The sequence below is a fragment of the Aulonocara stuartgranti genome (assembly GCF_965226115.1).
Source record: "Aulonocara stuartgranti genome assembly, chromosome: 12".
NCBI classification, from domain to species: Eukaryota; Metazoa; Chordata; class Actinopteri; order Cichliformes; family Cichlidae; genus Aulonocara; species Aulonocara stuartgranti.
The window spans coordinates 4,727,620-4,751,413 of NC_138948.1; the positions used below are offsets into that span (position 1 = coordinate 4,727,620).

The window sequence follows — 23,794 nt, forward strand, 5'->3', positions numbered from 1 at the left end:
ATACACACACACGTACATACACACACACGTACATACACACAACCTGCCCCTACGAGCTCTAATTCTTATACTCATAGCTTCCAAAAAACATTTCTACATTATTTCTTCTCTTTCTCACACGCACACACGGAGCCTCAGATTACCTCGGTCCATCCTGCGCTACCATCACTGTTACACAACTCCTTTGGGCAATTGAGGCTTTTCCTCTCAGTTGTGAGTTCACATGAGAGCAGCCATCAGACGGAGATGCCTCCTTTTATTCTCCTGCTGTCCGTCTCTCTCTGTCACACTCTGTTTCTCCTGGTCTGTGTTGGATCTTGAGGGACTCTCCTTTCATCAGTATTCAAAAGCACAGAGAGTCCAGTCCCATACATATGCAGCTGTTCCTTCTAGATTTGCCAGATTTTGCAAGTTATTTGTGATGTTTTTGCAGAAATGTTCGCATCTGCTGGAGATACAGACCAACAGGTTGTACCTGTAAAAATTACGTGTTTCTCCCAGTTTAACTCCTTTTAATTGACCAGTATTCAGTTACTTGTTACTCAGCTCTTTCTTTCAGTTACTTGTTTCAGTTACTGCTTTAACGTTTCCATGTGTGCGACTCAGACTCTGGCAAAAGTGACTCAGCCAAGATGGGTGCTAAGATACAGGTCTGTATTTCCCACTTATGCCAGTGGCCTCAGGTGCATGATGGGAGATAGTGATGAGTCAGGTGTGTGTAGAGATTAAGAGCATGTGGGTTTGGTTTTCTGAAAGTGACCTAAATCTGCAGTACAGCTGCACACTGTAAGAAGTGTTACTGTTATTAGAGAGAGGATATCCTAATATGGTCCTCTCAGGAACACAGGTTCACACTTAGATCTAGGCACCTGCTGTTCAAACCTTCAGTTTGCAAGGAGCAGCCAGTCAGAAGAAATTTGATGTAAAGCTACAAAATTATGTTTAACTTGACCTGTGAACCACTGAAGAAGGCAAATACAGTCTAAGAATGAAATATACAAAGTTGCAAATGATCACAATAGATCTCCTGAAAGACTGTTGGTTCTTCATCTCAACATTTTAGTATAAAGATTACTGAACTCTGCAACAATCTGGAGCTCCGTAGACTTTTACTTCAGTCTCTGTTTTATCGTAAAGATAATAAACAGATGGAATCGGCCAAATTCTTGCAAAGGGCTTGTTGTAGTTCCTCTCTATGAGAGTTCCCAACGGTACTTTCACTCTGGCCAGCCTGATACCTCTTGCTCTCTTGCCCTCTTCTCTTCTCTCTCTTTCTTTTTTTTTTAAAGCTTGACTTTTAAAGTAAAGACAATCAGCTTCTGAGCCAGTGATGAAGAAAGATCTGAGTTTCAAATAAAGGAGTGTTTGTGGAACGCTTTCACTCAAAACTTACAGCTGCGAGAGTTTTTTTGCATCATGATTGTGCTGGAGCCGAACATGTGAGGTTTAAAATAGGCCTGCACACATGAATGCATCACCATAGAAACACAGCATGCCAACAATGAAATGAAAGACATGGGATCGTGTTCTTTTTTTTTTCTTTTCTTTTCTGCGTGGTCAACTGAGAATAAAATCCGTCCATGGAAACGCATTTAAGAAACGTTGGCGCCTACGGCGACAGATGCTGCGAATGTCTCTTTTCAAGCATCTGTCAAGTGCTGATGCTGAAGGCCAGCAGGAATACGAGCGGTTTAAAATGGGTTACTGCTGATTGTGTTGCTCAGTTTAGTTGAAATATAACTTTTTTCCCAGCTTTGAATGCACAACTGGTTTGTTTTTTTATTATCATTTGCCATGTAGCACTTTCTCATTTCACGTATTGGTTACTTTTTTACCTTGAAACCAGTTAATTGGAGAAAATGGAGAAAATAGACAGGACTGAGTACTGTGTACTTGATTTTTAGCAGTGCAAACAGTCGAGGTGTGATTGTAGGAAGCAACATGTGAACTTACAGAGGTCTTTTTGAATATCTGCATTAGAAAACATTAAATAGATGACCTTACATCATAATTAGACCCTCAGGGAATCATAGTTATTTTACAGGTTGAATAAAAGCATTGGCTTGTAATTAAATTGCTAAATGTGGAAGTCAATTGACACGGCATTGTGAAAAGGGTTATTACTTTATTGTGTTATTTTTTTTAATTTTTTTTTTACATTTTGCTCCAGGGAAGTACTCACAGATAATTGCAGCTCAGGCCAATTGAATGCACTGCATTTGATGCATAAATACTATAATTACTGTGAGTGTCATTACAAAATGACGCTGAATTGTTTCCTGATTTAGTGTTTTAGTCTCGTGTTTTGTTTTTTATGTCTTTAGCACTTTTCAGACAAATCAGATGGAATTAAAAATGCTTTTCAAGCAACGGACAAAAGTAAAATTGATCGGAGTCTGTGCACAGCAAAAAACTATTTAACAATAAAAAATAGGTAGTTAAAATAATAAAACAGAACTTGCTTTCAGGAAACATAAAAACATAAAAATAACATTAAAATGACATATTGATTATATTAAAACAGGAAAACTGAACGAAAGAATGATAGAAATAAAGTATAGAAATTATTAAATTATATTAATTTAATTTAGATCTAAAAATATCCAGATTTCCAGCTCCTCTCACTTCCTTTCAAACGTTGTTCAGTGGCTCTCAGCAGCATCAGCAAATGTTTGTCTTCTGCTTTGTGAAGCAGCTACAACAGGAACACTGGAGCATCTGAAGGATCTTCCCAGCTCATGAAACCATACCATAGTTTAGGTAGTCCGTCCATCTTGTGGCGAGGGTTTAGATGAACCTGCAAATCAACAGTTTTGCCTTCACTCTTTTTGTTTTTACCACAACAGGTCAGCACAGCATCAGCCTGACTGTCGACACTACACCAATCCATCTGTCAATCTCCTGTTCCAACCTCCCCTTACTAGATAATTCTCACCATAAAGATATTGAGACCAAGTACAAAAGTGATTATATCCACAAAATTGGTGACAGAGGGCGGCCCTGGTAGAGTCCAACATCCACTATGTTTCAGGACTAACTGAAACTAATATGAGAATTTAATATTGTTGGGAAAACTGTCAGGTAATGGGTAGCTGTAATGGGTTCTTTCTTTCTGGTTAACCACTGATTTAAAACAGGCTATTTCAGCTAATTGTCACAATAATGTACACCAAGAAGTATTTCAAAAGCAGTTAAAAGTAGGGCTGTTCGATATAATGATATATATCGGATGATGATATAAAAACATCTATCGTTTTATTTTACGCTATCTTTTGTTTCGTGATGTTGCAAAATAAACTGTTTACGGCAATATTTTGTCATCGTTTTGATGGTCGCTGTAGTGGCTATATTAATTTGTTAAAGTTCTCTCTTTCTCTTATATTTCATATAACCACATTACGGACGGACAAGCGCCTGTTTATACGCATTGTCGTTAGCAACCACGACGGTAAAACAATGGCGTGGCTCCGCCGTCCGCTTCTTTGTTTTGCATATTAACCTTTCACAGTAAAGCTCAAGATCCTGTTGAGACTTTTCAAAATAAATTAAATCCCGTGAAAGAGTGTGCAGAGTGTTTACGGATGAGAAGCAAAAAAGAGGCGTCAGGTGCTGGAAAATAAACCTTAGATGCAAACGTTAGAACAGGCTTTTCCCCGCAGCACGCCGCGTAATAAATACTCACAAAGAAAACGGCGGCTGTTACAACTTGTGTCTAAAAATGTATCGTTTCATGCATCGGTTAAAAATCTCGACTCCAGGTACACAGCGCCAAGTTTAAACACTTAATGCAAGTCGAGCTGCCCGAGATTAACAGAATTTACAGAAAATGTTACATTTTTGTGATTTATATCGTTATCGGGATGATAGATGTCTTATATCGGGAGATGAGATTTTGGTCATATCGCACAGCTCTAGGTAAAAGACTACTCCCCACCATAATTCTGAGGTGTCAAACAGGGACTGTTTTCAGGGGACTGAGCTAACCACAACTTCAGAGGAAAGAAGGAAGTAGGGCTTCTTTAATAGCTGCATGTTTAAATCCATGTCTTCCTGTTGTGTTTGGGTCAAATCTGATCGATTTACAAATTTAAAAACTCATAAACATTGTGTTTTACATTGGATTGCCTCAAGGCCTTATGACATCCTCCACACTATGCACTTGAACATATAAAAGTGATGAGCACCTGTTTCGTTCAACTTTGTTACATCTCTTTGTTACCCCCCCGGCCTCTGACCCACTGAATGGCCCACTGAACGATTGAACTACCCACTGAACTGAATTTGGTGGTGAAAAATGTTTCTTATGTTAATTTAAGAGCTGTTAAAACTGACTGGCCAATTGTGACCGGAACACTGAAGTAAGGGGTGGGAGTGCACACAACAGGAGGGCTAGTGGAGGTGAGATCAGCCTCACAGGACCATACAGCTTCTACATCTGCTTTTATTACACCTGTAACTTCCAATAAAGATGATGTCATGCGTATGCTCTTCCGTCAGCTCTGGCGCCATCCCCACTCTCAGACTCCCTAAGAAATACATTTCATTTACTTCCACCGAGGCACATTAGTGTCTTGATTTTCTTGTATGACTCTCATTAAATAAGTTTCTATTTCATGTATCGCAGGGGAAGCAGAGAAAGAAAGCATGATATAGGATAATGTCTCGTATAAATCCAGCACACAGGAGAATACCACCATCCTGATTGTGTGCAGGGCATTTATAACTCTAGAATCCCTTTTCATGTGCTTCAAAAATGGTAACTGTGCCATAAAGAGGGACTCTAAGGGCCCAAATCAATACCATTTTAGTTTTATATTCAGTTATAGGCTGCACAGTCAATAATCCCTGACGCCTGAGTTATCTTATCTCTGCCACAAAGCCATTTGTTCAGCGCTGAGAACTGGATCGCCCGGAGAGTTTTGGCAGGGGAAAATGCTGATGCGTGTTTTGTTGTAAAGTGACGTGATATGAAAGGTGTGAATGTGCGATGACGGTGGGGAAGTTCGTTTTTCTCTTCTTTTCCTTCTTACACTTGGTTAATATCGGACCTGCTTCAGAAATATAGTATGACTCACCTGGGCAGATGCCAGGTTTAGAAGAATGGAGTGTAAGTACCTGTCAGAGGAAACGCTGCGCTGTAGGCAGTAATCGGACTTTCTGAGTTAAAGGCAGCTATTCAGAAATAAGTAAGAAGATCAAAAAGCTGTCAGACGTGGACAGGACAAACATTTTTCAGAGCCTAGGCTCACACTCTCGGAAAACCTGCATGAACTATGAAGATTTGTTTTGCTGAGCAAAGTTGGTGAAGAACTCTAACCAAAAAAACTTAAACCAGATAACCACAGGCTTGCCTAAACCTTAACCCCTCTAGATATAGCAGATGATAAGTGTAGGGTAAGCAGGTCTGAACAAACTATATGTGGGACAGGCATTATATCTGTGTGGGACATCAATCCAATCCAACTTTATTTATATAGCACTTTAAAAACAGCAAAGTTGACCAAAGTGCTTTCCAATAATAAAACAGAGATAGCAGTTAAAAACCATACATTAAGCAGACAAGGAAACAAATATAAATAACAATAAAATGAATACATAAATGAAAAAGACGATAAAAATAAATCAGTATATATATTAAATATTAAAACATGAGTAAAATAGACAATAATAATGCAATGAATAAGATGAACAAAATAAAAGGATTAAGAGTGACCAACAGCTGACTAAAACTGACTACAAGCTGACATCAGTTTCTCAGTTGTCTGTGCTCACTAAAAGGCTTTGGGGAAAAACAAACGAACAAAGCCAGAGGCTGCCGTTTGGTTTATTATACTTTGACAAATGTATTGGATAGATCTGACAATCTAAATATTACCTCAGTGTAAAACCTCATCATGAAACTGAACCAGAGATTCGTTCGTTTAGTATGTTTAAAACATGAAGCTTTCCGAGAAATAATGTTAATGTGTGAAAATACATAACTTAAATCCTCCCACTTGTAATGCAGCAGTGTAATAACAACCGAACCAGTGTGGTTAGAAATGCATTAGCATAAGTGGGCGCCTATTTTGTAGTTTCTCACTTTTTCTTCCTCTTGAGATCTTTGATTTCTTTTTTTAGCTGTTTAGTTCCAAACAGCATCGCATATACCTCACTGAACATGACCAAAATGCAAATGAAATAAAGATCCAGGGCAATGTGTGGAAATATGCAGGAGAAATGCAAATCTGGTGACTCATTAGGGTGCAGCGTTTTCCATCAGTTCACTTGTGTTGATTTTAAACTGAAGGTAAACTGCGTTTTTCCTCAGGGCTTGACTGACAGGGCAGTATCATCTTTATAAAAAAAAAACAATACACATCCAAACATGCACTATGTTCATGCACAGAAAATAAATCGATGAAAAACAGAAATCTAAAGAAAGAAAAGCCTATGAATACGTGTGTTTAGAAAACCATAGAAACTGTGAGTAAAATAAAACATGCCTGCAGGGGAAGGAAAAAATCTTGTTTTAGCCACATGAATAGAAAAAGAGGCAGAAGAGTCTTTTTTCCCCTACTTGGTTTAAAATTGAGGTCACGTCCAGTAGAAGCAGTTTTTGACGCAATCAGGCAACTTGGGAGTTTTGAATTACGCAGTTGAGTACGCACACCCACACTGGGCTTGTGGTTTTGCTTTTACTTATATTTTACTGTTTTTCCCATCTGTGCTGCTGCAGATTGAAACACTTATAAACTCTTTCACAAGCATAAAAGAGCTTAACTTTGCTGTTTCTTTGCTTTATAAAAACAGAATTTAATGTTTCAAAAATTTCACAAACCCATATTTTATTCGCACGTGAACATTGAAAAGATATTGCTTGTTTAAGCTGACAGATATCAAAGAAGAGTAAGAACATACCTTTACCTTTACACAAAGTCCATGAAAATGCCAAAGCAAAGCATCCACAAGTGTGATTACAAACAAAGGCTGGAAAAGCAACAGAAGACTACAGTACAGTGCAACAAAGACCAAAGGAAAAGCGAGGCGTAAACACAGACATTGAGGGCTAATGGAAAATGAGACACAGCTGAGCAGTCTTGATGCATGCTCAATCATCCAGGTAAGTAAATCCCAAATAGTTGATTCTGTTCATCTGGACGTAGCGTTTTCAGTTTCATTTCGTCACTCATCCAAGTGATTTCTTCAGACTTCAGCTGAACAAATCAATGATGACAAGACACTGAAACTAAAACTAAGAGACTAGAAAAATAAAGCAGGAAACCCAAAACAGGAAAACTTCTAACACAGAGACTTGACAACCATGTGCAGGGACCAGCTACTCTAAAACCCAGAGGATCTGAGAATATAAACATAAAGAGATGACGCTAATGAGGAAGTATGTCGGTTTAGCATTGTCAGGCTGAAATATGGAAGGCCTTCCCTGAAGACAGCATTGACTGGATGTTATATGTGTATATATGATGTTCTAAAACCTTTATACACCATTCACCAGTGATGGTGGCTTTCCAGATATGCGTGCTGCTAATACACCCCCATACCATCAGAGATGCAGGCTGACAAAGTGAGCGCTGATAACAAGTTGGATGGTCCCTCTCTTTAGTTCAGAGGACATGAGGTCAGATTTGGATCCTGACTACAGAACAGTTTCTGGCCATTTTAACTGAGCTTTGGCCCACAGAAGACATCAGTGTTTCTGGATCATGCGTGGATGGCACAGTAAACTGTGTTTACACTGATGGCGTGACAGAAACACGCCTGTTTTTTAACACAATGCTGCTTCAGGGCCAACGATCACGGTCATCCATGTCCCTTCCACACAGAGATTTTTCCAGATACTCTGAATCTTTCGATCACATCATGTACTGCAGATGATGAGATATTCAATGTTTTTGCATTTTCACATTACTCTGAAATTGTTCCACAATTTGTAGACACATTGTTTTGCAGATTGGTGAACCTCCTCTGAGAAATTCAGTCTGTCTAAGATGCTTTTATTGGAAGCAAAATGTTCCTCCAGCTGTTATTTTATAGCGCTGCTTCCTTTTCCATTGACTTGTTTTGTCCATCCCAACTTCTTTGAGATGTATCTCTGAGATTTTACTGTTAATATAATGTGGCTTTATGAGATTTGCGATCCTTCTGTTTTGATACATTTTATGTGGCATCCTGACTTTTCTGGAATTGGGTTTGCAGAAGTTCATTTCTTTAATATAGTAGTACTTAGTCGTGCAAATACTAAAGATCACCTAATGTTTTTTTTATGGCGCATCAAATTGTAATATCTGCAAACAGAATTAAAATGATAAATTGTTAGTGATACTTCTTTGTCCGCCTCTTTTACTGCTGTCCTCACCATCACATAACTCCCCACTCTGCCTCATTGTTTCCACTATACATCGTTATCTCATCACAGACAAATAACTTTAAGGTACCCACCACTGTGTCAGCCAGACACAACCCAGATACCATCAGATAAAACACCACCAGATGCTCATTGTTCTGTTAATCTTGGCGCCTTTTGGGAGATCCTGCTGCACTTAGTTCTGAGGGTATATACGGGTCTGTGGGTGGGGGTGTGGGTGTGGGCAGCTTCTTTTCACCTATCACTGGCATTTATCTTACGAGATCACAGTTTTGGAGTTTAAAGGTGTGGAAAACAATAAAGGAATCATATTTACTCTCCTTTTATATCTTTAGTCAGAAATGCTTTGCTTTTAAAATCCTTCCTACTTATTTCTGCTTAATTTTTGCATGTTAGCAACAAACTATATTGTACTTTTGTTTGCCATGAGCTGATATTTAGTAAGTGTTCTCCACCAAACACCAGCAGTTGTCTAAAAAAACACAAACTGTGTGGTTTTACAAGCGCTCGAGCTATCAAAACGTATTGTTGCCACATGCTCGGGCACCGTAATGCTGCATCGATTACTGTTGCTCTGAAGCAAGAAGCATCTGAGTTACCATCTGTCTTATTTTGGATCAAAGTGGGAGTCATTAGGCTGCAAACAGTAGTTTCTCCTTTTTCCTCATCTTAATATACATCTTACCACAAGTAAGCTTTTATTATACTAAGTGAAGGTCTTTCCAGCTTCTTGGGTAATGTCTCTGACTGCTTACTGCAAGAAAGGACGTAAACAAGCTGAGAGGAACTCTTTTCAGTCAACTCGCTTTGACCACAGTTTGTGGTTAAGTCAGAAACTAAATATACAAATCAAGCTGTTGGTGAAGCAGCAATAAATACCTCTGCTGTTAATTTCCTCCTTTGCCGCTACCTGCTGCCATCGTGTGAGGAAGTAAACGCAGAATAACACGGGACTGCTTTGAATGGGGCCATTGTCATAATCCATCCTTTTGAATCTCCATTATATCAGATTTTCTTTTAAACGGATTTAAAAGCCCTTAAAAGTTTGCAGGTTTGAGAAAGTCTGAAAAGAAAGCCAAAAGTTTTCAAAGTAAATGGAGAACTTAAATGTGAATGCATAAGCTCCCTTGCTCTTTCTCCCTTTACCCAGCTTATCACATCTTATTCTATTAAAAATGATTTTATTTTTTCAGTAGAAATAGAGGAACTGAAGGCTGATTAAACAGAGTTTTGCAGTGAATGGGGAGTGTGGGGATAGCTGGACTGGAACATAAAGGGTTGAGTCTGAATGAACTGAAAAGCAAAGACTGTCGAGCTGGCAGTTGGAGGTTTGGACGGTGCATGGCAGACGGAGATCGGGCAGACAGACAGCGGAAAAGATGAAGTTTAGAAATCATAAAGGCACGTTGGATTAAAACTTTTGACACGGGGAGCTTAATTAGCAGCAGTAGAGATGGGAGTTACATAGAAATTGGAATAAAGCAGCTGAAGATCATCGAGGTCTGGATGAAACACTGGGGTAGATGCCACGTCTAATCCTACAGACTTGTACTGCCTACTTTTCCTTTTTCTATTTGTCTTAGTTTATTCCATAAGACATGTGAGAGGGAGAGGCGAGGAGCACACGAGGAGAGACTTCGAGATGCAGCTGTATTGTCTGTCCGTTGCTTTGTTACAGCCTATTTTTGTGTTTTATGATCAAATATGTCAGACAAAGATAACTGCTCATGAAAAAGAACATATACATGCAGCGGCATAGAACATCTATGTGAAAAGTCACCAGAGTAGAAACATTTCTGCAGAGAACTTTAAATCCTCAGTTAATCAGGCGCTTCAGCAAACTTTGTTCTGTCAGATAAAAACCATGTCGGACAGGGCAAAACACAAGCTACAGGAGCGAGAAGATAAACGCTGACGACACGAGCAGTGCATTATGGGAAGTCCTCATAATTTAACATATATTTAACTACATCACTGAGGTCATCACTGTGGAGATGCTCCTGAAGTTTTCATCAAAAGAAAGATCTGATTTTTTAAGTAACCACTGATAGTAAGTGGAGCGGACTGCTGCCTAACAACAGGCATTTTAAAATCCTGTTTGAAAACCAATTTTTATTCTTTGGATTAAAAAAAAAATCATTTGTTTATATTTTCCTTGTTTTTTATGTTTTAATTGCGATTTTATTGTTTTAGCCATGCAGGAATTTTACTACTTTTAAACATGGATATAAATTAATCAACTCAACAAACTAGAGAAATGAAAAAAAGCCTGAATAAGTAACCAGGGGACAAAGGGAACAGAGGGAAAGGGAGACATAAGGAGAAAAAACTGGAGCTCGTGAGCTGTTCGTAGTCAGAAACAGCGAGTTGTGACTGATTGGATTATTTTTGCTTTTCGTTTAAACAAAAACCAGCGAGGCGCCTGCTTTGCTTCAGATGCACATCAGCTCGTTTGATTTAAGAAAAGATGTTTTAGCATGGCGTTGACGAGTGGCTGATAATGGCGTACATTTCTGTTTACATTGTGAAGATGAAAAAATACAAATCATTCTTTCTGTTATCTCCACAGAGTGCAGCTCGGACTGCCAGCGCTGCACAGCAGACCTCCAGACGGGCGTCGGCAGCATCTGTCTGTGGTGCAAAGCGCCAAGAACGTGGCTGCTGGGCGATCACTGTGTCTCTCACTGTCCTCTGGGTCATTATGGCTGGCATGGAGCCTGCATCAGTAAGGACTTTTTACTTCTCTGCCTTTGTACAAGAAGGTCAGAGGTCAGGCAGTAGCTTTCTTTAATGTAGGGAAATCTAATCAAAGCTTTTGTGTTTTATTCATCAATCAAACCTCCTCCTCCTTGACCTGGGAGGGCTTGTTTCTCCACCCTCTGCTGACCTGAAAACAACAAGCAGGAGAAACACTTAAAGTAAATGTTTAAACAAACAATTGCTCTAGAAAAGAATTTCTAATTATCCCCTCATCCTCTTCAAAGCCATCCTCCGCATTGTCTCCATTATCCTTATCCTCATCATACCTGGTCATTATTATTATCGTCCTCCTGCTCCTCCTCCTCGTCCTCCTCCTCATCCTGTGGTTCAGCCGCTGAGCAGCTGTAACAGCCTCCACACTGATCTGCTGCGAATCTGCGCACGGGTCTAAATGCAGAGCGTGAACAGGAAGCCTCTGGCTTTAAGAGTAAAACCTCAGGAGTCTCATTTAGCTTAGCTGCAGGCAATAGCATACAAACACATTCATGCACACACAGTGACTACAACAGCTATATGAAGAAAGCACAAGATAGAGGGGAAAAATAGCTCCTGTGGACACAGAACAAACCTCTCAGGTCAAACATGTGCTACACAACAGGTAGGTGGGTGGATGGGTACATTTTATTAGCTACATGTTTGCACATCTGCCTCTATCCTGGTGCTGATTCAGGCCAGATGATGAATTTTTACATCAGATTCATATTTTTATGCCGTGGTTAGTGTGCTGAGCAGTGTGTGGTGCTGGGCTGTGCAGTGTCTAAGGATGAGGAGCAGATGACTCTGAGTGACTGTATCCTTGATAATAACGCGATACACTTATTAGATAAGTTAATATTTTTTAACTCAACAGTTTGGGTTGGAAAAGACTTTTTCCATCCTTCCCTTCTCTCAGCCGCTTACTCAGTTCAGACTTACTGGGGGAGCTGGGCTAACACATAGAGACAGATAAGGATTCACATTGATGTTGTTGGACTGAGGGAGTACCTGGAGAGAACATGCACACTTCAAAACAAAACACAGCACTGGGCCGTCCTCAGATTTGAACTCTGGGCCTTCTTGCTGCAAGGCAACAGCTAACAGCTGAACCACTGTGCCGCCTTTTGTCGTCAAGAAACCGATGATTCAGTGTTGTGTCCATCTGTTTTTGACAACTTCAAAGAGGGTTTATAGCTTAAAAAAACCTTTTCCATCTGAGTTTTTCTTGTATTGCAATTCTTTAACAGTCAAAACTACTAAAATGACTTTATTCTCACTACAGGGTCATGTTTAACGTTTAAGGAAGTAAACACAGAACAACAAAGGACTACGTTTATTGTCACAATCCATCCTTTTGGATCAGTGTCTTTCTGATATCTTCTCCAACATATCAGATTATCTTTTTTGAAAGTTCTTACAAGTTTACAGGTTTGAGAAAGTCTAAATAGAAAGCCAAAAGTTTCTATTTTATTAAAAATGATTTTATTTTTTCAAATCAAATCAAATCAAATCACTTTTATTGTCACATCACATGTGCAGGTACATTGGTACAGCACATGTGAGTGAAATTCTTGTGTGCGAGCTTCACAAGCAACAGAGTTGTGCAAAATACAATATTTTCAGTAGAAATAGAGGAATTTGAAGGCCGATTAAGCCGCGTTTTACAGTGAATGGAGAGTCTGGGGATAGTTGGACTGGAACATAAAGGCTTGAGGCTGAATGAACAGAGAAGCAAAGACTGTCGAGCTGGCAGTTGGCGGTATGGAGGGCGCATGGCAGACGGAGGAAAAGATGAAGTTTAGAAATCATAAAGGCACGCTGGATTAAAACCTTTGACATGGAGGGTTTAATTAGCAGCATAGAAATTCCATCGAACTTGGAACGAAACAATCGACAAACGTCAAGGATGTCGAGGTGATGCTGGGATAGACACAAACAAACACAGACAGCACGTCTACTTCTTGTTTTTAGAGCTGTTTACAGCCTTTTGTTGCCTGCATCCCAACATGTTCCTGCCATCAAAATCTAAGTTGGCCAGTATTTTTCACAACGTAATAAAATGGCTCATTTTAAATATTTGATATGTTTTCAATGTTAAACCACGAGTAAAATCTCAAATCATTGCATTCTGTTCTTATTTACATTTAACACGGTCTGCCAGCTTTTTGGGAACTTAGGTTATATTTCTATGTCACTGCATGTCCATAAAAGGTGACGTTTTTTTCCCCAGAATGCCATCCATCATGCGAGGCCTGCAGTGGGGCTGGGCCGCTCTCTTGTACTTCCTGCCCTGCCAACAGCGTTCTCTTGCCATCTGGACTCTGTGCCCCCAAATGTCCCCTTGGATACTATAACAATGGCCAAAGGATCTGCCAGGGTTAGTGAAAACACACACACACACACACACACACACACACACACACACACACACACACACACACACACACAAGCTTACTGTGAATGTTAAAAATATGCCTTTGCTATGTTACTATTTTGGTTTGTTAAGGTCCTTTCCTGTTAGCTGCACTCTATGTTTGCACTGAGAAGACTGTCTGCATATATAACTGCTAAGGAGTGTCTAATTAAATCATAGACTTTTACTTACCATTACAAATTTACAAACTTCTTGGACACATCAGGCAATATTAATGGTGAGATTATTTAATTAAAATGCCCCAAAAAACACCAAAACCACAAACACAGCCAAACAAGTCTAGTTCAGAGACTCCGGTTAGTGAAGGTGAAGCTTAGCAGACACCTACAGGCTACAGACAAGGGCCACACACTGATTTTCAGCTCCAACACAAGCAACAATGTTGGATGAGTTATTAAAAATAATAATCCTGGTACGGTTGTTATAAAGAAGGTGTGTTTCTGCTGGAAACTTTTTAACGTGGAAGTTGATGGGTATTAGCTTACTGCTACTTTTTAGTTTGTCACAACTCGTAAAACAGAGCGAAATGCAGCATGCACGTACAGAAAACCAAAAAGCCAACTTGTTGTTTGCGTGAAACAAGTTCATCTACAAGTCAGGCAGATAAAATTGAACGAATTGCCTGAATTGAATTCCAGACAGAGTGGGCAGAGGGCAAAAACAGGCACAAACAAAAAGGACCATTCATGGCACAAAAGTTTAGTGAAAGTTCACAAAGACAGTGTGTCAGAAAATGAATGGTGAGTCAGTGGAATATACGCTGAAAGTAATGAGTGAAGCAGAGAAGCCGGTGGGAAAGCGATGTAGGTAGTCATGAAAACAGGCCATCAACACCGAAAGAATGCTAAGACGATATTTTTACATTTTACAGACAGATCCCAGACTCAATGAACAAGTAAGTGCAGTTAGTTGGTGTTTTAATTACTCAGTACTCCTTCAGTTCTGTTTGTGTTGTGAGGGCCTCTTTAAGCTGCGAGAGGTGGGGTACATCCTGGTCAGACTGCCTCCTTATTACAGACACACAAGGTTAATTTAGAATCACTTATTAACCTCACATGCATGTGTTTAGGAGGAATTTTGGCAATCGATGCATCCGACACAGCCACATTCAGGCAGTTTATGGTGTTGGCTGGTGTTTCACATTTTCCTCACTAGTCCGTCAACCTTTTCTGTTCTCTGCAGCATGTGACAGCCAGTGCCTGACGTGCGAGACGCCCGGGGTTTGTACGTCCTGCCGTGACCCGGCCAAGGTGCTGCTGTTCGGAGAATGCCAGTACGACAGCTGCGCCCATCAGTACTACCTCAACACCACGACCCGCACCTGCAGAGGTACGCTGCCAAGTCGCCTGACAACCTCACACAAAATGCACTGGTGCAGTGAGGCAAGGGGGATTAATAATGAGGATATGCAGTGCACCCTTTATGATATTCATAAATTGCTCTTCATCCATATTGCATGTAGTGTACTGTGCTACATTGAGTTTATAGGCTCCATCAATCAAGTAATAAACTGTAGAACCAGGTATGCAAATGCTACACATTGTGTGTGCATTTTAACTCAGTATTACATCTTCCTGTGCACAGAGACATTGATGCATGAGCCTCAGGGGATCCCGGGCCTGAGTGAATAGTGATCCCTTTTTTCACCACTGTTTATATATTTAAATACCCACTAATCAGCCTTGCTTGCATTTTTTCAGGCTGGAACTCAATAATAAGACACGTGAAAATGTGTTTTTTATCCGTTTTCCTTTTTCCGGATCAAAGAATAATGACTGCATAAGATTTAATTTCAGCCCATGACTGTTGTTACGCTGATGTACCATATGCTTTAATTCACAGTAAGTTATTTCACATAAAGCGGAAATCACCCTTTATCACTGATTCAGTCCAGTGCAGTAAGGGTTTTCCAGGTATCGGGGGCCCAAAGGAACCGGTCCCAGAGGCTGAACCAACACTGCACATGTCTGTTATGGGATTAGAAGCTAAGCTAGCTGCTCCGGGCTAAATAAACATTTTGATTCCCTCTGAGCCAGCGAGCAGCGCCTCCCACTTAGACAGGTGGTTTTTAGCCATCCAGCTCATGATGGTGTTTACCCCCCTGGTTAATCCACTGAACCTTAGATGCACCCAGAGAGTTAAAAGCACCACGGCTATCAGCTCTCTCAAAAACCAAAACAGCTTCGAGAAACTTTGGGAGCTTTCATTTCACAGCCTCGGGGGAGCTTTCAAAGTTCTCAGAGAGAGTCTCTTACAAACCCTTAAGCACTACCAAAACCTACATTTGTTTGGCTTTATCAGTGATCTTTGTCCACTGAGAAATCCCTCATTTACATCTCAGATCCCACCGTTTGCCTCCCACTATCACCTAAAAACAAAGGTAGATGCTGAAGACAGACTAAGAGATTAACTAGTTTTCATGGTGGCTGTTAAACAAAATGACGAAATTATATATATTATATATATATATATATATATATTATATATATATATATATATATATATATTGCCATAATATAAACAAAAAAATCAAAGATTGACCCCAAGGAAAACTTGCATGAGGAAATTAGAATATTAATTAACTTAGCATCACAGCAGGAGGTCCAAACATCCATCTCAGCTGCATGCTGTATATTTAAGGAAGGACGCTGCCACCATGTTATTAGCCATAGGTTTGTAAAGCATACTGGATCACTGTGTTGTTTTATTGAAGACTGAGGTGATTTGTGGATGAAAGGCTGGAGTTCTCAGCAGACTATCAATTACTAGAACCAAAACGGAAGAAAAACGTTTTGGACCAAGCACAAAGCCGTGCTATTACTCAGATCGTTTCGTTTAAAGTGATCTGAAAGACACCAACACCACAAAGATGGTGCCAGGTCCACTTCACTGATTCACATGAACGGCACTAATGCCCAGACACCAGTCGCCTCGCTGACATGTGTCCCTTTTTCAGAGTTCAGCTTGATGTGTTCAGAAGTTTTCTGGGCTACAGTTATGGCTAATTTGTATATTTGATACGTTTTAAGAAAATGTAGCATTTCACTGTATGTGTAGTTGCTCTACAAACTGTATATCCTGCTTAGTTTCATCTTCAGGTTTAATACAAATGTAGAAGGTCATACAAGCATGAAGAGTCCCAACTGTGCTTCATTTTCGTGCCTGTATTAATTGTGCACAGGACAAACAACAGATGTGCAGGTGATGAGAGAGAAAGAAGCACAAATGGCTTTAAAATCAATCCTATAGAGAAAAAAAGTTGATTAATCTCTTTTGGTCTCTCGCCCTCCCTCTCTTCTGTTCTGTTCTCACTATTTGCTCTCACCTCTAAAATCCCCTCACTTCTAATCCCAATGTCCCAACACACACACGCACGTACACCTCCTCCTCTCACTCCTTTTCTGCTACCGTCCATCCTGTTTGCAGAGTGTGACTGGAGCTGCAATGCCTGTAAAGGCCCCCTGAGGACTGACTGCCTGCAATGCATGGAGGCCTACGTGTTGCAGGAGGGAGTGTGCACACAGGGGTGCTCCTTTGGCTCCTATCGGGATGGAGACAGATGCCTCGGTCAGTCCAACAAAAAGCAGATAAATTGACCCACTTCACATGCAGTCGGTGCTATTGTAGCTGCACAAAGAGCTTCCTCTGGGCTTTTACACTGTTGTTTGTACATTTGTGTCCATTTGAAGTTGTTTTTCCTAATCGATTGCTAACGCAGCCAATCTTAATAAAGCAGATAATCAGCAGCAGCTGAACTAAAAGGTTCCTTAAAAGAGCTTTTATATGTAGAAGTTGTATGAACTGGCCAAATCAACTGCATGGACTGGTGTATAGCACTTTTCTACTCTCAGCAAGCCTCATTCACTCAGTCACACACATTCATACAAGCCTAAGCAAACTGATTAATGCATGTGTGCATTAATCAGTCTGTAATACAGCTTCTGTGTGACTCCATGTTACTTTTTTCACCGGCGCTAGTAGCCAAAAAACACATTAAGAAAATATCTGGTGATAAAATAAATAATGTCTTTAACTCAGTTACTATATCACTGTTTTTTTCAAATGTTTTGCTCTCTGTGGCAGGCTGTGATGATCACTGTTTGGACTGTCGAGGTCCTGGACAGTGCCAGGAATGCCAGCCTCCCTACGCCACGCTGCACGGCCAGTGTGTGCTCGAATGTGGCAGGAACTACTTCCTGGATGCATCTTCCAAAGCTTGCAAATGTAAGAATATACATCTTCTTTTTATTCTATTTCTATATGTAGTGATAGACTTTTAAAGACTGTTTCTATGAAGATCAGAGTATTCATTTAGTTTGAAAAATAAATTTATAATAGACATTTAAAACATTTAAAGTTGAAGACTTGTGTAAAAACAAAAAGAAGCATTTTTCTAATTTGAATAATTTGGATCTTTTCCTTCAGCTTGCTCGTCCGACTGCGTGCTCTGCGACGGGAACGGACTCTGCAGAGCTTGTCGTAATCAGACCTACCTCATGGAAGGATACTGCACTCCTGACTGTGGACATGGATACTATGCAGACCAGAAGACCAGGACCTGTCACGGTGATAACATGATGCCTATGTTGGTTTTAAAACTGCAAACAGTTATCATTACATAGCAGAAAAGTCCTTTAATTTATTGATAGAAAGCTCCCAGACTTCAAATCTGTTAATTCTGATAAGAAGAATTGCATAAATACAGTTTAAAGACCAACAGTAGGTGAATTCTGCAGCCAAACTGGGAGGCTTGGGTTAGGTCCAGGTCACTCTCTCTCTCTCAGCTGGGAGGTTTCTATACTGAGCACAGCATCATGTATCAAGCACTGTACCAGTGGGAGCTTTTTTCTTATATGCAAATAAACTAAAGATGCCCACATAAATAATGCAAATGACCACAAGATATTACATAAAAGCAAATTTACATTGCTAACAGAAAAAGTGTGTGATGCTGTGGAGGAGGTTAAGCTGCAAAATGTTAATGTCCCTCCAAAAATAAAGCTTATACAGTAAAACGTGTTGTCAGTTTGAAGTTGCACAGCAACAAATGTCATGATAAAGTTTCACCAGCAGCTCGTACTTTTGTGTCGCAGTGGTGCTTTTATTGTGACACACTCGACTCAGTGAGCAGTTTTGTCATTGGCAGTCCTCAGTCACTTTGTGCAGCTCAATGCTGAACTGTGGTCAGATCACCGACACATCGGTGTGATGTGTTTCAAATTTGGCAAGCCAGACTAGCTCAAATATACCCCAACCTTAGCCCTGATTGCGACCGTTGTCATCAAACACCTGCCTCTCTAATACATATGTTTTGGTCATGTCCATCCCTCAAACAATACTGGATTAATATTTTTCTGACTTTATCAAAGATCATCCAGCTAACCCTCCAACCTGTGGCCTTAACTGCTTTGTTTGGGGTTCTTCCTGATACAGTTGTCTTGCCGAGGCCCCAAGCGGATCTGGTAGCATTTCTCACCTTATTGGCAAGACGCAGAATATTGTTATGTTGGAAGTCCCCTTCTCCCCCATCCTGGGAAATCTGGATCAGAGACGCTTTGCATTTTAGCAAACTCGAAAAGATTAAATTCACTCTGCGTGGGTCTATGGCCAAATTTTTTAAGACCATGTAATCATAATCATGAGGTGGGAGTGTATGTTTCATATTGTTTTATGTTCTTCAAAAAGAAAACGGCATTTGTTCAATTTGTCTTTTGTAAAATTGGATCCAGAAACTTTAATAAAAATATCTGAGGGAGAATGATAAAAAAAAAGGAGAGAAATAAATAAATAAATAAATAAATGCAGTATTGCTCACAACAGCTATTTTGAAAAAAAAAAAAAAGAACAGATACAGTGATTCCAGTTGAAGATAAAGGTCATAGCAACTGTAATATAATATTAGTAATATATCAGAACATATTAAAGGCTTCAATTGTATTTTTCACAAAGAAACTCACAACCAAGCAGACCAGTTATATATTTTCAGCAGGTAGAATTTGTGATCGCAATTAAATGTTTGGAACATAAAGACCATGTTAACATGAGTCAGGACCAAAAATTTTTATTTCCATGTCAGTTTTTCCCGTTTTTAAAATCTTTTGGGAGTTACTATGATCGGTCCATTCACAGTTAAACCAAAGAGTCTGTGGTAATATAATAGAAGACATTCTCCTGGTTTTCTTTTTTACCAGTTCATAAAAAAGTATTTAAGATTGAATAAAAAAATCTCGGTTACTTTTAGCAGAGGGCCTAAATATTACAGGTGGTTGTTACTGAAAGGAAAAACCTTCCATGCATTGAAAACCAGAGGAGTGAGAACAGAAGTAAGATAAGAGATTATGCCATTGAATACGTCAGATACCGCTCGCATGAGCTTCAGTGTGCAGTAGGCAAGCTAAGCTACATAAATAGTGTTCTCTGCATGAGAGAGCTGGTGGATATATAGAAGTGTCAGCTGATGTGGACTGGCACTGAGATCAGCTGATCTGCTGAGATCCCAGCAAAACTCTTGATTTAATTTGTGTTTCTCAGTCACTGACGAACGTAAATAAACTATCAATCAGACTCTATCCAGAAGTGAAAAAGGTCTATAGAACTTCATCTTATGAAGTCAAATTTGAAAACTGATAACAAATGTAAGTCTTTGCAGGTCAAATATAAAGATACTGGAAGCTAAGACTGCTAACATCTGTCTGAAATTAGAAGGTTCCTGTTGGTGACTTTTAATTGGTCCTCCTGAATAAGACTGGGGAGGCTTTGTCTGCAGAGTTAGGATGTTAAAAGAGTTTGTACTTTAATTTTTTTCCTCTTTTATCTTAAAACAACCCACAGGCTGAAATGCCCGAGGCCTTGAGGCGCAGACTGTAGTTCTTAATGAAAAGTGACAAAGCATATTTATAATTAAGGAATATATTATCACGCACTTTCTGATAAATGCGTTTTCTTGTAAAATAATGAACATTTTTTGCCTTCAGCTAATCCACACGTTAATGAAGTAAAACGGAGAAAAAATTGCTCTTTAAAAACAAAAAATTGGCAGCCCCCCCTAAAAAAAAAAGTTCAGGAACTATTGCTTTAAATTATAGACTTCTTCTCATTTGGAAGTATAATTACATGGCCCAGAGTTTGAGATTTAAGCACGCCTGCTGGCATCATTACGGGAGGTATAATGAGATTAGGGTGGCATCTCAAAAAGAGCTGATCTTTAAAAAGTTCCCCAACAAAGTCAGCACCAATTAGAGCCAACTTCTAAAATGCCACGCCAAGGCCGAGATGTCTCACTCGTGATATGTCTGCCATTTCTCCCACACACACTTTTTTCATTTTCAGTTTATAACCTCCTCTCAACCTCTACGCCAACCGACTACAACTCCATGCCAACAGATATTTAAAGAAGGCATTAAAATGTATTAATGAAGATAATTGGATGCTTTTTTAAACCAAATTATTATTGTACACTGGTTATTAGTCCAGTTACTTTGATGGCTTTTTTCAGTAAACCATTCACAAATGTACTTTTGATGCTGTGCATGGATTAAACTACTCAGTATTTCTATTTCTGATTATTTTACCTTCCAAGTTCCCATTCTGTTATTAAAAAATACTCGTTGACAATCCAGTTTTGCTTTAATCTTGTTTTGGAGGATCCGTGACGATGAATTTCCCCACAGGTATAAGAAAGTTTGCTATTTGTTGTGTATTTCACAAGAAGGATCTAAAATGCACTGTAAGAGAATTTACTTGTGTTCCACCAGCTTGGCTTGAATGAGGTTATTGATTTGAGTTTTTCTTTTCTTGGTCCTCTCAGTGAACGCCCACACACCTGCCCTCCATGTCAACGGGTCCCTGCTGGTTCCCTTTGATGGTTTTGCCCCGCTGCTCCCCACCCTGCTGCAGGTGAAAGACCCAGACAGTCCGTCTGAGCAGCTGATCTTTCAGCTTGTTCAGAAGCCGAGTAACGGACGGCTGGTCCTGTTCAGAGGGGAAGAAGGCGAAGAGACGGGAGGCCGAGAAATAAAGAAGGACGACACGTTCACGTGGGCAGAGCTGAGGCACGGACGGGTCCGATTCCAATACCAGAGAGACAAAGACAGGTCAGTAAGATGGACAAAACTTTTTCTGTATTTTGCCTGGAATTATTTTTCTCAGACATGAGTTTGACACAATACTTGGACGTATTCAGTCACAGAGCTACTATACTTATACTTGTTTAACAATAATTTATGAATTTTTGGGTGGCAGGCACTGCTTTGCCAAGGTGTGCAATTTTGTAACTCCATCCATGTACAGCAAAAATCTTACCTAACGTAATCTAACGGACTGCTTCTACTGTTCTGGGTGGTTTTCATGATCATTCTGATTATATCTTTACTTTGTGCCTCCGCTGTCCCAAAAGTCCCACCAAGTAATAAGGATTTATTTTGGTGGAAGAGGCATTAGACAGTGACAGGACTAAGGACTAATTCATAGTGCAAAACCAGAGATAACACACACACAGGGATTATTTAGCCGACCTCGATTAAACGACAGATCTTAGATGAAATGGTACCAAGATATTTCTTTGTCTTTGTAGTTCTTTCTGGTTTTTTCAAGCATTTTTTTATGTGCAAAAACAATTAACTCGAAATTAAAGGTAATAAGATATCTTAGCGAGCCTAACGTGACTTAACAATTTAACATCGGTTAGTAGAACCTGGATGTGTTGGCGTCATTGAGTGATGACCTCCAGATTCAGGTGGGTCTCAGCTGGGTGGACACTCCTCCACTTGCTGGCCTAGGTGGAGAACTTTGAGTACCTCAGGGTCTTATTCAAGGGTTGAGTGCAGTGGGAAATGCAGATTCTGTACTGGTCTGTTGTGGTGAAGAGAGCTGGATGTAAAGGTGAGGTTGTCTGTCTACTGGCCGATCTACATTTCACCTGTGGCTGTGAACTGTGGGTGTGACCAAAAGAATCAGATTGTGGATACGCAGCAGACATGAGCTTCCTTTGATGACCAGAATGCATCTTGGGTAAATCCAGGACTTACTGGAGGTGGTGTCTGGGAGGTCTGTGCATGTCTCCTTAGACTCCTCAGACCTTTCTGACCTGATCACTATAACTGTTAGCTTATCCCAAACTGTGGATAAAACTATCCCTTTAAGCTCATCATCTCCTTCCTTCTCATTAATGACTATCCTGACATTTAATTTTTCACTCCTTGTCAAAGTTTCCTGTTTGATTTATGCTGCTTCTTGACTCCAAAGTTCATTTCTATTAACCTGAACATGGATGTGAGATGCATTACATTTACATGTTTGGGTTAATGTGGTCATATTTGCATAATCTGCATTTCTTTCTGTTTGACCCCAGTCTGAGTGCACTCCGTGCCGGGAATCACAGAGGCTGCAGATACGTGTAGACAGCAGAAAGCAGACATTAAAGAGCGCTGACCCCTGACATCCTAAAAGGAAAACAAAGCAGCTGAAAATCAAAAGGCAGTCTTATGTTAATGGGTGAGAAATGTTGCCCATTGTTCTCTGTCGCTGTGTTTGGGACAGATGTCCACTCACTCAGTCTGAATGGACAGAGCAGTCATATTGGTCAATCCTGACTCAGCTGGTTAGGCCTAAAATGGCAGCATGCCAGTGAATTAGCAAAATGTGATCCTCTGTACAGGTTTAAGCCATTAGATTAATGGAGACAGAAAAATGTAAAACTCCAAATGAGATTAAATCTGCCATATTTTTCAAATTATGTCAAGCAGAGGATGACGGCTGTAGACCCAGAACAGCAAGCACATGGTAACAGGTTTTAATTCCCGTAAGAGGAGATGTGTCCATCAGGAAAAAAAACCCAAAAACATGTGCTGCGTTCAGATGATGGTGGGAAAAAATGGACGAATGATGAATAAAAAGATTAAATGTTGATTGCTGTTACAGACAAACTCTTTTGAGCTTTCAAAATGAGTGATTTTCATTCACGAGTGCCTTTGAAAAACATGCCATGGGTCAAGACGCTGACAAAAAATGAATTTTATTTCTTTGAGTGGTAGACTTTACTACTGATCAGAAGCCTTTCCACTTGTCTCAAGGCTGCATTTAAAAAAAAAATCTTTCTCTCATCTATAATGAAGTGAAGACATGTACCAGCAACAGCAACACTCTGCACAGAAAATGAGATTCACAACTTCAGCGACTATTTTTCAGAAATATATTCTGTTACTTTAATATAACTCCATACTTTACGTGTATCTGGGCTGTTTCTGTGGCTGTTTCACTTT

General features: G+C 39.9%; 1 protein-coding gene across 3 annotated transcripts in view; it reads left to right on the top strand.

Annotated features, from left to right (window-relative positions):
* Positions 1-23,794, top strand: part of fras1 (Fraser extracellular matrix complex subunit 1) — a 299,701-nt gene that overhangs the window by 175,130 nt on the left and 100,777 nt on the right. For all 3 annotated transcript variants that reach the window (XM_082555470.1, XM_082555468.1, XM_082555469.1), the window contains 7 exons: positions 10,935-11,090; positions 13,332-13,478; positions 14,718-14,864; positions 16,962-17,102; positions 17,619-17,759; positions 17,961-18,101; positions 21,343-21,628. In XM_082555470.1, the coding sequence (XP_082411596.1) occupies positions 10,935-11,090; positions 13,332-13,478; positions 14,718-14,864; positions 16,962-17,102; positions 17,619-17,759; positions 17,961-18,101; positions 21,343-21,628 (1,159 nt within the window). The remainder of the gene's footprint in view (positions 1-10,934; positions 11,091-13,331; positions 13,479-14,717; positions 14,865-16,961; positions 17,103-17,618; positions 17,760-17,960; positions 18,102-21,342; positions 21,629-23,794) is intronic.